The sequence below is a fragment of the Perognathus longimembris genome, chromosome 13, assembly GCF_023159225.1.
Source record: "Perognathus longimembris pacificus isolate PPM17 chromosome 13, ASM2315922v1, whole genome shotgun sequence".
Taxonomy (NCBI): domain Eukaryota; kingdom Metazoa; phylum Chordata; class Mammalia; order Rodentia; family Heteromyidae; genus Perognathus; species Perognathus longimembris.
In genome coordinates, this window is record NC_063173.1 from 60,736,454 (window position 1) to 60,748,555 (window position 12,102).

The window sequence follows — 12,102 nt, forward strand, 5'->3', positions numbered from 1 at the left end:
GTAACGGGCGGATTCGGTCTGACTCAAAGCTGACATTCAGACTGCAAAAATAAAGGCATTAATAAAAATAAAGGCATTAATAAAGGGCCTCTCCGAACTTCTCCGTACACTTTTCCTTTTGTATTGGTTCTGTGGCTTGAACTTAAGAGGCTCAAGCTCTTGGTTTCTCCACGTCCCTCAGGCCTGCGCTCTACTGCGCGAGCCACGCTTCCAGTCTAGCAAACCTTTTCTGCCCAGACTGGCTTTGAACAGCAATCCTCCAGAACTTACCTCCTGAGAAGCTGGAGTTACAACACGCCACACTTGAGGTAGTTTGCAATGTTTTACATCACAAAGAGACTCTTAGCTCCAATTAACCAACAAAACACTTGGAATGGAGGTGTGGCTCACGTAGTTGAACTCCAGCCTTGAGAGAAAAAGGCAAGATAGAGGGAACGTGAGACTCTGAGTTCAAGTCCTGGGTACCTGCACAAATAAGTGAAAAAAGGAAGAAGGAAAAAAATAAAAAGGAAAAAGAGAAAGAAAGGAGAGAGAAGGAAGGAAGGAAGGGCCAGAAAGCAAATGCCCACACGGGCTGCTTTTGCAACACCCACACTGGGTCTCAAGGGGTTCAGAGGGTCATGGAGGTCAGGGGCCTGGGCAGGCTCTGTGGGCCCCACCTTGAAGGTCAGCTGCCTGATTCTATTAGATCTTCATTTGATCTGCAGGGTAAATAAAGTCCAGGGCCTGGAGAGGAACATTGAGTACCTGGGCCCATCCGCTGGTGTGCTAACACAATAGAGTTCTTGTGTGTGTGCGTGCAAGCATGCACTGTCTCTTAGCTCTTGTGCATAAGGCTGGTGCTCTGACTCTGTTTAATTGGAGAGGAGAGTCTCCTGGACTTTTCTGCCAGGATTGGCCTTGAACCAGGATCCTCAGACCTCAGCCTCCTGAGTACCCGAGTACCAGGCATGAGCCACTTTAAATCCCAGTTCTGAAGGCAGGCAGGGTGTTGGGAGCAAGGCAGCCCAGGCGGGTCCTGCGGGGCGCTCCGGGAGTCTCTCTACCGGTGGGCCCCCAGGGCTGGCCCAGTTCACAGTGGCACCTGAACATAACTGACTGCTATGAAGATGGTATCCCTCGCTTGGGTGTCCTGAGCTCGGGCCCGATCCCATCAGCCCTCCCCACCGCGAAAGGAGCCCAAGGTGGGCCCACGTGGTCACGGGGGCAGTTCCTGGGTGGGTGGAGATGGCGGGGCTGCGTGCAGGGGACCAGCTCCCGCACCCCTGTGGTCCGCGCCACCCCCTCCCTCGGCCCTGCCCCATCCCCAACCACGGGAGGCTCAGGCCTCCGATAGAAAAACCAAAGCACACACCGCAGATGGAACGAGAGGACACCGAGGGGCACCGGCAGACATCTTTGAATCACTTTATTATCTTCCCGAATTCCAACACATCACATGGCGGTCCCCGGGGTACAGGAGGAGACGCTTGAGTTCACTGGGCGGTGTGTGCACAGCACACATAGGTCACCCCACAGGCTGGTACGGGTCTCAATCTACACACAGCCCCCCCCCCCAAGTGGCCAAGAGCAGCCGCCTCAACCCCCCACCGAGCAATGAGATTCGCATGCGCAGATGCCCTGAGAGCGATTGGCTAAGAAACACACACGCGGTCAAGGGCAGACTCCAACCAGGGTGTCATGGCGGCTGCCTCAGGTCCTCCGGCTCTGAGACGATCAGCTTGCTACCATGTCAGACGCAAGCCCACAACCTCTCAGCCCTCCCCTGCCCTCCCCCCCCCCAGCAAGCCCTCCAACCATGGGCTTTCCTTCCCACTCCTGAAGTCTAGGATCTTGTTTAAAATGTAGAAGAATTGTGCATTCCACCCGGGCAGTGGTGGCTCTCACCTGTAACCCCCGGGACTCGGGAGACTGAGACCTGAGGAGGGCAGTTGAAAAGGAAAGTCCATGAGACTCTTATCTCCAATTGACCACCAAAAAGCCTAAAGTGGAGGCGTGGCTCAAGTGGTGGAGTGCCAGCTTTGAGCAAAAAGGCTAAGGAACAGTGCCGGGGGGCCCCGAGTTCAAGCCCAGACACTAATGTGCGCACATGCACACACACACACACACACACATACACGCACACACACGGTATTTCATGGTAAGGTCAAAAGACTGTAAACAAGTTTAGCCTTGTGGTCCTGCCTCAGTGGCTGTCTACCAAGGCCTAGATTTAAGAAAAAGTATTTTAAGTGGATCAATTTGCATTGGAACAAAGAGTTTGCAAAAGGAATGTGGAAGACAAAAAAACGCCAATCAGCTTCTTGAGTCGCGCATTCATTCCTAGACTCCAAGAAGTTAATTCGGGAGAGCGGCCGAAACACCCAGGAGACATTCAGAGCATTTCTGGCAGGAGGCTAAGGTCATTTTGTATCAACTTTAAGAAGTCATTCATTTTTTTTTTTTTTTAAACATCAGGGACCCGAGCCTCTTCCATCTTAGCCTGGGCCGCAGGGGTTACATTTGTAAAATATATAAAGAAAAATATAAGGTTACTTGGTGACCATACCGTACACTCCAACAGCTGTCTGTAAATATTTTCACCATGATTCTCTGTACTAAAAGTAAATCACGGGGTAAAGATAGCTCAAACATGACAGGGAGGGTTGAAGTGGGCTGCAGCCCCTTCGCGGTTGTACGGTGCAAGCGGACCCACAAAAAGCCACTTAGGATGGTGCCCGGCCCCCCCCCCCCCGGGGACCCCCGGGCTCTGGAGGTAGATGGTAGATTTGCCAGGGAATGCTCCCCCATAAAGCGGCTCTCCCAAGGGTGAGGGGCACCCCCACAGCGATAGCAACCGGGGAGGGGGTGTGTGGCTGATCCAAAAAAAGGCAAACAGGAGTTTATGAAGTCAGCTAAGGGTCTCTCGCATCTGGTAGGTCGAGGAAGATTGACTACAGGAAAGTTCAAAGGTCAGCCTTGGCGGATCTAAAAACAGTGGCAGAAGACTTTGACTTTTTCTATAACTGAGGTAAACCGATATGTCCCCCATTCACAGACGGGGAGGGAGCCCCCGGCTTCGGCAGGCATTGCCCGGAGAAGATGCCAGAAACCTGGAGATCTGATGTCACTATTTTTGACACACAAAATAGCAGCACCCTGGTGACAACGTTCTGCTTCCTCGTGAGTCAGGGCAGCCTTGAACTCAAGATCCTCTCATCTCAGTGTCCCAGGTACTGAGGCTTTACAGGCGGCTGGGATTCCGGGCATGCGCCACCATGCCCGACTTCCAGAAGTTTTGGAGAGTAAAATCAACCCAGCGGCAAGTTCACGCATTACCCGTCCCGCCGGAAAAGACAGAGTTGCTTTCTTGTTGCTGCCACTGATGGTTTGCTCAGTTTTTCGTTTTGTTTTTTTGTTTCATTTTCTTTTCTTCAGAATATTACAAAACACTTCCCAAACCATAAATAATTTGGTAGCCATATATACACATTTAAATAATTTAAAAAATATCTTACATCTACTCTTGCATTAAAGCTCTGCATCCAAAAAAGTGCTCCTTGTGGGGGGCTCCCAGAGGCAGAGAGGGCGGCGCGGCGGTGGGGCCCGGGGGTCACAGCCTGGGGAGGAAGTGCGTCACCTTCATGGTGGGCGACACCCGGTTCCCCTTCTTGGTCCTCCCGTTCTTGCTGAGGGCGATGAACAGGCCGGGGTGTGCGTGGGACTCGTAGGCGTTGTAATTGTTGGGGAGAAGCATTTCCTTGAACTTGCACTCGTCGGTGAAGAGGGGCTGGGGAGGGAGGGAGGGAGGGAGGGAGGCGGCGTGAGCCCGGGGCGCCGGGGTCCCGCCCCGACCCTCTCCCTGGCAGGCCGGGTGTCAAGAGGCTCACTCACATGCAAGGAAGGGACACATGGCCACCTCACAACAGCTGGTGCACGGCCACCTGCCAGGCACCTATGGGCCAGGCCGGCGTCCTAACCGCTGGGCACCAAACCGCCCCTTTGGCTGGGTGGGGGAGGAGCTCGCTTCGCGGTGGCAGGAGCAGGTGGCTCCCTTGGGTGTGGGCTCTTGGGGAGGCTCGGGGGCCGCAGTGGCCGCGGCGGGGATGGTGGGTGGATCACTAGCGGCCTTGATGACCCGGGCACAGGTGGATGGGGGGGGTGGGCTTGCCCATCCCGACCCGGAAGCACTCACCGAGCCATAGAGCCTGCCCTTGCTGCTCATAGCCACGAAGAACCGGCTGGCCATGCCAAAGATGGTCACGACGCCTCGCTCCACGGGGGAGAGTTCCAGCAGGCCTGGAAGGTGGGGGGCGGCTCAGGCAGGGGCCGGGACCCCAGGCCCGCACACCCCCGCCACCCCGCCCCGTCCTGCCTGCTTCTGAAGACCCGCGGCAGGCCGGCCGGAGGTCCCGGAGCCCGGCTCCGGGCTGGCGGGACTGCAGGACCCGGTGTCCGGAGCAGCGGCCCCGCCCGGTGCCCGCGGGGTTAGGAAGGCGCTGGCATCGGGCACCCGGAGCCGGCGCTTCGGAAGGCGGCGAGGCGGGGCGGGGCGGGCGCCGGGCGCGCGGAGACCCGGCGTGCGGGTCGCCCCGTCCCCGCACCCCGAGGAGCGGGAAGCCGAGCCCGGCCGCGGGGCGCGCGAGCAGGTGTCGGCCCGGGCGTCTCTCCCGTCCCGCCCCTCCCCGCCGGCCGACCCCACTCACTGTCGCTCGTGTCGGCGTGCACGCCCGCGATGCGGCCGTCGGGGAGCACCTGGAGGTGGAAGCCGATGCCCACGTTGCAGTAGAGGCGCCGCAGCCGCCGGATGCCCAGCAGGTAGTCGCCGGCGCCGCTCTGCACGGCCGCCTCCGGGGGCTGCGCGGCCAGCGGCAGGCGGGCGAGCGAGCGCGCCACCAGGCTGTCCCAGCGCCGCCCCGGCTCGGCCGCCGGCGCGGTGCCGTTGGCGGCGGGCGCCGCGGCCCCCCCTCGGCCCGCCCAGGGGCCCAGCAGGGCCAGCAGGACCGCGGGGAGCAGAGCCGCCGCGGCCGGCCCGGGCCCCGCCATCCCGGCCCGAGGGCCGCGCGCGAGTCCGTCAGGCGGTCCGTGCGCCCGGGGAGCCGCCGGGGGAGCCGGCCGGGGAGCCGGCCGGGGAGCCGGCCGGGGAGCGCACGGCCCGGGCGGGGACGGGGAGGCGATGCCGCGGGGGCGGGGGGGGGGAGACGGAGGGACGAGGGCTGCCTGGAGCCGGGGAGCGGCGGGGACCGGGACGGGGACCCTGCGGAGCGGCGCGCGTCCCTGCGCGCCCCGGCGGCCCGGCGGCCGCTATATAAACCCCCGCCCCCCCCCCCCCCCCCCCCGCCCGGCCCGCGCCCTCGCAGGGGGCCGGTGCGTTCGCCCCGGCGCCGGGCGCAGGCCGCCTGCCAATCAGAGCCCGGGAGGGAGGGGGCCCCGAGGGAGGGGAGGGGGCGGGGAGCGCCGCGGCCCCGGTCACCTGGGGGGACCCGACCCGCACCCTGCGCTCCGCCCAGACCTCGGACCTGCGCGTCCCGCCCCGCGGGTCCCCGGCGCTGCCCCTCCGTTCCCGCCAGCCGCGTCTCCGCCTCGCCCTCGGTCCTGGGCCGGCGGGATCCGGGGCCCTCTCCGCCCGCGCCCTTCAGGGACCCTCCGGAGTCGGGCTCCTTCCTGCTGGGGCCGCCCGCCCCACAGGTGTGGGGTGTAGGGGAGAATTCCTCTTCCCAGGAGAGCCGGTGGGGGCGGATAGGCCCCAGCCCTGTGCACCCCCACTGCAAGGACAGGCGCGGGGCTCACCACCCCCGGCCCCACATCAGACTCGCCACTCCCCTCAGCCCGCCAGATCCCACCCTGGAGTTCCAACTATGGCCTGGGGGCGGGTAGGGAGGCTGCCCAGAGGCCCGGCTCGGCTCCCCGGCTCCCCCCAGAGTGCCTTTCCCTGCGCCCTTGTGTACCTGGGGAGCCAGGCTCCTCACCATTCCCGGGACCTTGGAGCCTGCTCTGCACGTTACTGTGACCAGCATTGACCCCAGTGTCCCCTCCGCCCCTTGGCCCGAGCACTAACGGGACCTAGGGTTCCCTTCCCCCCCCCCCCCCACTGTCCCCGAAGGGCTTGCATCCTTCACAGAGGAACTGTGAGCCAGCACACAGATGCAAGATGCACCTGTCAAGCGGAGGAACAGGTCTGCAGAGGGGGTGCCGAGAGAGGCCCCCCACCAGGCTGCAGGGCTGCCCCCTTGACGATCCCTGTCCGTTGGGGTGAGACGGCAGGGGAGGTGGGCTGCCCCCCCTCAGCTTGGGCCCGCCTGGGCACTCCTCTCACGCCGTGGAAGCGAGGCCCGGAGTCCACCGTGCCAGCTGCCCCGGGCAGAGGCCCTCCGCGGCTCCCCCCAGCTCCTGGCGTGAGTGGACCTGGGGGTCCCCTCTTCCCAGGACTAGGGCACCAGGCTCAATGTGGGGATCCCCAGGTCCTCTTCCAGCCTCGGGAGCTTAGCAGATGACCCCCTGGGTTGCGGGCCTCCTCTGGACATTGCACCCTGGGTGCAGGTACTGTTTGTGACAGGAGTGGCCAGCAGGACTTGGGGCCTGGGCTCTCCAGTGACCTGGGCGCTGGCCTCTGTCCTGCCACCGGAGCCCACCCGTGACCCCTGTAAGATGGCTCCCAGGGTGCAGTGGAGTTGGGTGGACACCCCGAGGAGCCTCTGCGCCCCACCCTACCCCCGTCAGCCACCCAGGACTGTCCCTTAGGTCTTTCTGTCCGTGGCTTCTGCCCTTTCAGGGGCGCCTGGGCGCCCTCCCAGTTGCAGGCAGCCTCTCTGCAGCCCCTCAGTCCCTGGGTCACCTCCAGCTCTTGCTCTGGTGCCTGGGGTACAGTAGGTGCTGATAGGCACACAGCCGCTGGTGAAGCCGGGCTGGAGCCTCCCGCGTGCCTGGGAGAGACGGAGGGGGTGAGGGGCCCTAGGCGGACCTGTGTAGCTTGGGCCCTGAGCCCTCTGCCCTGCCGCACCCAGGCAGCCCAACCTGGGTGCCAGGGAGGCATGCAGGCACGTCCGCTGTGGGTTCAAATCTAGCCCTTGCCAGCCTCGGAAGGCAGAGCCAGGCCCCAAGGAAGAGGCGAAGTCTGAGGGTGGAGCGATTCCCGGCAGCGCAGACTCGGCCTTTGTAACATAAACAAAGCAGTGTTCAAGCCTGTGGGAGACTCCACAGCAAACCACCCGCACCCCAGTGAGGGGTGCAGGGCAGCGGGGAGTGGGGAGGCAGGGGGTGGGCCAGACAGTGCCCGGAGTGGCCGGAGCTGTCCCAAGGTCGTCGGCAAGTGACAGAGGGACTCCCACCACCCGCTCAGAGGTGAAGGATTTAGTTGACTTAATAGTAATCATAACAAAAACCTGATGCACGGAAAGACAGAGGGCGTGAGGACCGCATTCAGCCTGGGGCCAGGGCCTGGGGTCAACCTCGTTAACAAAAAAATGAAGTTCCCAGTTCAAGTCCTCCTTCAGGCACTGTTGGATTCTCACCTTAGTGCAAAAGAGCAGAGGAGGGGGGCAGGGGGCAGGGGGCAGGGGGGTCTGCACCCACCTAAGCTCCAACCCCCCCAAAGGGGGTGCTTCTTCCTTTAGGACCTCCAAATAAGAGAGGGACTCCACTAGTTACTTTATTATTATTATTATTATTATTATTATTATTATTATTATTATTATAAAGGTGATGTATAGAGGGGCCCCAGTTACATAGGTCAGGTGAAGAGTACATCTCTTTTTGACAATGTCACCCCTTCCCTCTCCCTGTTTTTCCCTCCCATCTTCACCAGTAATAACGTTACATTTTTTTGTTGTTGTTTTGTAGCATTTTCTTTTAATGGCAGTAAGAAACATTATGGTCTGTAAACATAAAAGGGACCATCTTAATTCATTCTTTTCTTTGTAGTGCTGGAGATGGAGGTCAGAGTCACAGGTATGGGAAGGAAAGTGCTACCTCCTCCCTCTCTCCCTCCCTTCCTCCCTCCCTCCCCGCTTTTGTGCTGGTCCTGGGGCTTGAACTGAGGACCTGGGTGCTGTCCCTGAGCTTTTTTTCTCAAGGCCAGCTCTCTACCACTTGAGCCACTTCCGGCTTTTTCTGTGGCTGTGGTGCTGAGGAATCGAATCCTGGGCTCCGTGCATGCTGGGAAAGCGCTCTACCACTAAGCCACATTCCCAGTGGGAACCCCCCCTTTTTTGGGGGGGTCAAGGCTGGTGCTCTACCACTTAAGTCACGGCTCCATTTCAGCTTTTTGGTAGGTGGTTCATTAGAGATAAGAGTCTCACAGACGTTACTGCCCAGGCTGGCTTTGAACCATGATCTCAGCTTCCTGAATAGCTAGGATGACAGGCTTGAGTTGTGGGCGCCGGGCTCTGCCACCTTTTATTAGAAATACAGCAGGAAGTGGGGGGTGGGGGGCGGGGCTGTGGTCCCAGGCTGGGGTTCAGGAGAGACCGTTCACCTGTACAGTTCACACCCCTGAATTCTGGGGGGTGAGGCAGACTGGGTCTAACACGAGAGCCCCATTGTCCAGGAGGGGGCATCAGGTGGCCCCCGCCTCGGGCGTCGAAGCCCGTGGGCAGCCAGTTCCCTGGCCCGGAGCGAGCCGCAGAGCCCCGGCCCCCCTTCCCCAATCCGTGCGGAGGCTGGCTCCGCCTCCCGGGGCTTCCCCACGAGCGCCAGCCGCCCCGGGGGAGGGGGCGCCCCACCTTCCGCCCACGCAGGGCCTCCAATCCTCTCAAACCCACCCGCCAAGTGCCCGCGGTCGAGGGGTGGCCCGGGGCCAGGTTGCTGGCGGGCTGCGGGCACCTGGCTCAGTCCAGGAAGCCCCCACTCGGGCTGCTCGCTCGCATCTACTGCGCCACGGCCGGCGGGGGGGGGGGCAGGGGGGACACAGAGGCACTGAAAGAAATGGGGGGCTCCGGCCCCCTACTGCTGGACATCTCAGGGCTCACCTCAGGCCAAACCTGCAAGCCGACCCTCACCACCAGCGAGGGCCCTCTCCCCACGAGGGGCAGCCCCCCCCCCCCAGGAGAGCCCCAGCCTCGGGTTTTTGTTCTTTTGTTTGGCGCCTGGAGTTCAGGCCTTTCTTTTGTAAAGTGGGAGAGGAGCAGCCCGGGAAAGGAGAAGCCCCGGGGCCACAGCCACCCCTGGGTGCTCAGTGATGTGCCGGTGGGCAGAAGGAGGCCTCCCAGACTTCCCTCCCCTGCTGGCCTTGACCTTCGGGAGGTCTGGAGGTCGGACCTGAGCTCTCACCACGCTGCCCCCCCCCACCCAGGCAAAGTCCACATGGAGGAGGCCACCCCGCCTATCCTCTCCAGCCCCCCAAAACCTCAGGCCCAGGGGCTGCCCAGGTTGGTTTGAGGTGGTGGCTCACCTGTGTGTGGTGTGTGGACGCCTCCCCCCCCCCCCCCCGTGCTGAGCAGGCTGGCCAGGTCCATGGTGGCAGGTGCCCATGACCGAGGGCTGCAGGAGGGGCCAGCGTTGGGGGGGAGGGGATGTGTGTGGAGGGGGGGAGGCCCCCTGCACTGACCACCCCCCCCAGTCCCAGCGAGCTCCTGACTGGGGGTCTGGGGGCCTCCTGGCTCCCCCCACAGCCTCCTCGCTTGTACAATGGGTGTGGTGTCACTCAACCACCAGCCTAGGGGACACGGAGGGAGGGAGGGAGGGCCCGGCTCTCCTGAACGGCCTCCTCTGAGATCACCCCGTAGGGCCTCCCGCCCGCCCGCCAGGCCAGGCCAGGCAGGGCCCCTGGCCTTGGAGCCAGCCCGAGGGCCGTCCCTGGGCCCTGCCCTGCCTCTGCCGCCCGTGGCTTCCTGACACCCCAAACGCCTGCCACTAAGCCGGTGGTGCGGCGTCTGAGCAGGGGCCGACCCGGCCTTCTATTCTGGGGTCTTCTTTCAACTATTTTGGCAAAGACCAAATGGTAGCTTCCTTTAAAATAGCTGCTCCGAGTCCAGGGGTCAGCTCCGAGCACCAGGTCAGCCGGGCCGGCCTCCTCCCCGCAGCCCGTTCCAGTTAAATAAGGACCGCGCCCCGGCACCTCCGCCAGGCCCGCTGGACGCCGAGGCCACGGAGACGCGGAGGCCAGAAGAAAGCCGGGCCAGCCCGGGGGGGGGGGGGGTCTCGATGCACAGGAACCCCGGGCGCGGGTTCCTCCCCTCGGAGCTGAGGGAGACGGTCAGGCAGCCAGCCCAGCAACCTCAGGGGGTCCCCAGTGGACATCAGCCCGTGTGTGTGTGTGTGTGTGCACGTGTGTGTGTGTGTGTGTGTGTGTGTGTGTGTGTAAGCAACGTCTCCTGCGCACCCTGCGATCCCGGAATCTTAGGAGCCACACGCAGGCGGCCAGGCAGGAGCCGCCTAGAAGCAAGGACGGCACCCCCTTCCAAAGCCGTCCGACAGCACAGAGGGCAGGCGCGCCCCGGTGTGGGCCCCGGCACCCCTTGACCTCTCCTGGCCACCGACCTCCAGCCTCGCGAAGGTGATCGGTTCAGAGGCGGAGAGGCACCTGTCAGACAGTCAAACTCCAGCGGGCGCCGTGGGTCCCCCTGTAACGCTAGCCACAGCGGGCTGAGACCTGGGGATCACGGTTCCAAGCCAAGAGGTGCACAAGAGTCCAATTAACCATCACAAAGCCAGAAGTGGTAGAGCCTGTGTACAAAAGCTAAGGGACAGCCCTCAGGCCCTGAGTTCAGGGACCGGCCCTGGCACGTGTGCGCGCACGCGTGCGTGCGCACGCACACACACACACACACACACAGAGTTGCGTGGTAGCCCTGGGGTGGACCAGTCCCTCGCTATGTGATGTGGGGTGAGTGCATTCTAAACTGGTCCTTCCCCATCCCTCCACACCCCTCCCCCCCCCCCCAGGATGGTGGGGACAGGTCTGGAAAGCTTCCTCGAAGCTGCAGACCCCGGGGGAAGACTCCGTGCAGAGTGGGGAGCCGGCCTCCGCCTCTGTAGACAGCCCTGGGATTGGAACTCAGTGCCTCATGCTTGCTAGGCAGGCAGGAGCCACACCTCCATCCTGGAATCTCTGTCTTTTGCATGTGCTGGTCTTAAGGCTTGAACTCAGGGCCTGGCCACTGTCCCTGAGCGTCTGTGCTCCAGGCTAGTGCTCTATCACTTGGACCACAGCTCCACTTCTGGCTTTTGGCTGGTTACTTGGAGATCAGAATCACATAGGCTCTTCTGCCCAGGTAGGCTTTGAACCGTGATCCTCAGATCTCAGCCTCCTGAGCAGCTAGGATCCCAGGTGTGAGCCGGACTCGCCCTGGACCCTCCTGAGCCTGCGGAAGGCGATAAGATATCGGAGGCCTGCATAATCGGCCCGAGACTCAGAGATCAGCACCTGGCGTTGCTCGTATCGCTCTAGATCTCAGTCTAAGCTAGATAGCAAGGGAGGAGACCCCGGTGCGCTGCGCCGAGGCCCCCGGCCGGCCTGAGCGGCGCGCAGGACGAACTCCACCTGGAAAGCGCAGGTGCTCTGCCAGGCCTGGAGCGCGCGGCGCCGGGGGCCCAGCCCAGGGAGGCTGGGGTGGCAGGATCCGGGCTCCAGGCCAGGCTGGGCTGCCTCAGGAAAGAGGAGGAGGAGCAGGAGGAGGGGGAGGGACTGGGGACCCCCTGAGCGAGGAGGCGGTGATGCACACGCACATTCCTAGAAGCCAGGCGGCCTCTGGGGAGCCGGCTCCGGTGCCCCACCCGGCACTGCTGTGTGACCCTGGGCAAGTTACCCCCAGTCTCTGATTCCTTCTCAGCCCAGGCAGCTGAGAGCCCAGGTCAGACCGTAGATCACCGGGCGCCATGGGGGAAGGGGTGGCAGGCCCCGGGGCCTCCGGAGCGGGGGGGGGGGGGGGGGGGGGCGGCGGCGGGCGTCCTGTGTGGCCCGGGCTGCCCAGGGCCAGGCGGGGGGTGGGGAAGCCTCTGGTCAGGATGTTTGGATTCTCACGAGCTGCTGTAGCCCCGAGGGAGCCGCCGCACGCTCGGGGGAGGTGGACACCCGGGGGTCAGCCTCCGGCCGCCTCGCACACCAGGCCAGGAACACAGAGGCAGAGAGGCCCCAGGGGTGGAGGCCCAGGACCGTCCTTCCCGAGGGGACTCGGCCTCGGGGTC

The 12,102-nt window shown here is 62.8% G+C and overlaps 1 protein-coding gene across 1 annotated transcript; it reads right to left on the bottom strand.

The window, feature by feature from the left end:
• Positions 1–3,592: 3,592 nt before the first annotated feature.
• Positions 3,593–5,025, bottom strand: Fgf4 (fibroblast growth factor 4). The gene is made up of 3 exons (XM_048359757.1): positions 4,686–5,025; positions 4,175–4,278; positions 3,593–3,769 (listed from the first exon to the last, which is right to left on the bottom strand). The coding sequence occupies exons 1-3, from the start codon at positions 5,023–5,025 to the stop codon at positions 3,593–3,595; spliced, it is 621 nt and encodes a 206-aa protein (XP_048215714.1).
• Positions 5,026–12,102: the final 7,077 nt, after the last annotated feature.

Bases quoted from the DNA above. Each gene is read 5' to 3' on its own strand.
- Fgf4 (XM_048359757.1), bottom strand. From the start codon at position 5,025: ATGGCGGGGCCCGGGCCGGCCGCGGCGGCTCTGCTCCCCGCGGTCCTG. The intron at 4,279-4,685 runs GTGAGTGGGGTC...CCCACCTTCCAG, and splicing joins GCACGCCGACACGAGCGACA to GCCTGCTGGAACTCTCCCCC. The intron at 3,770-4,174 runs GTGAGTGCTTCC...CTCCCTCCCCAG, and splicing joins AGGGCAGGCTCTATGGCTCG to CCCCTCTTCACCGACGAGTG.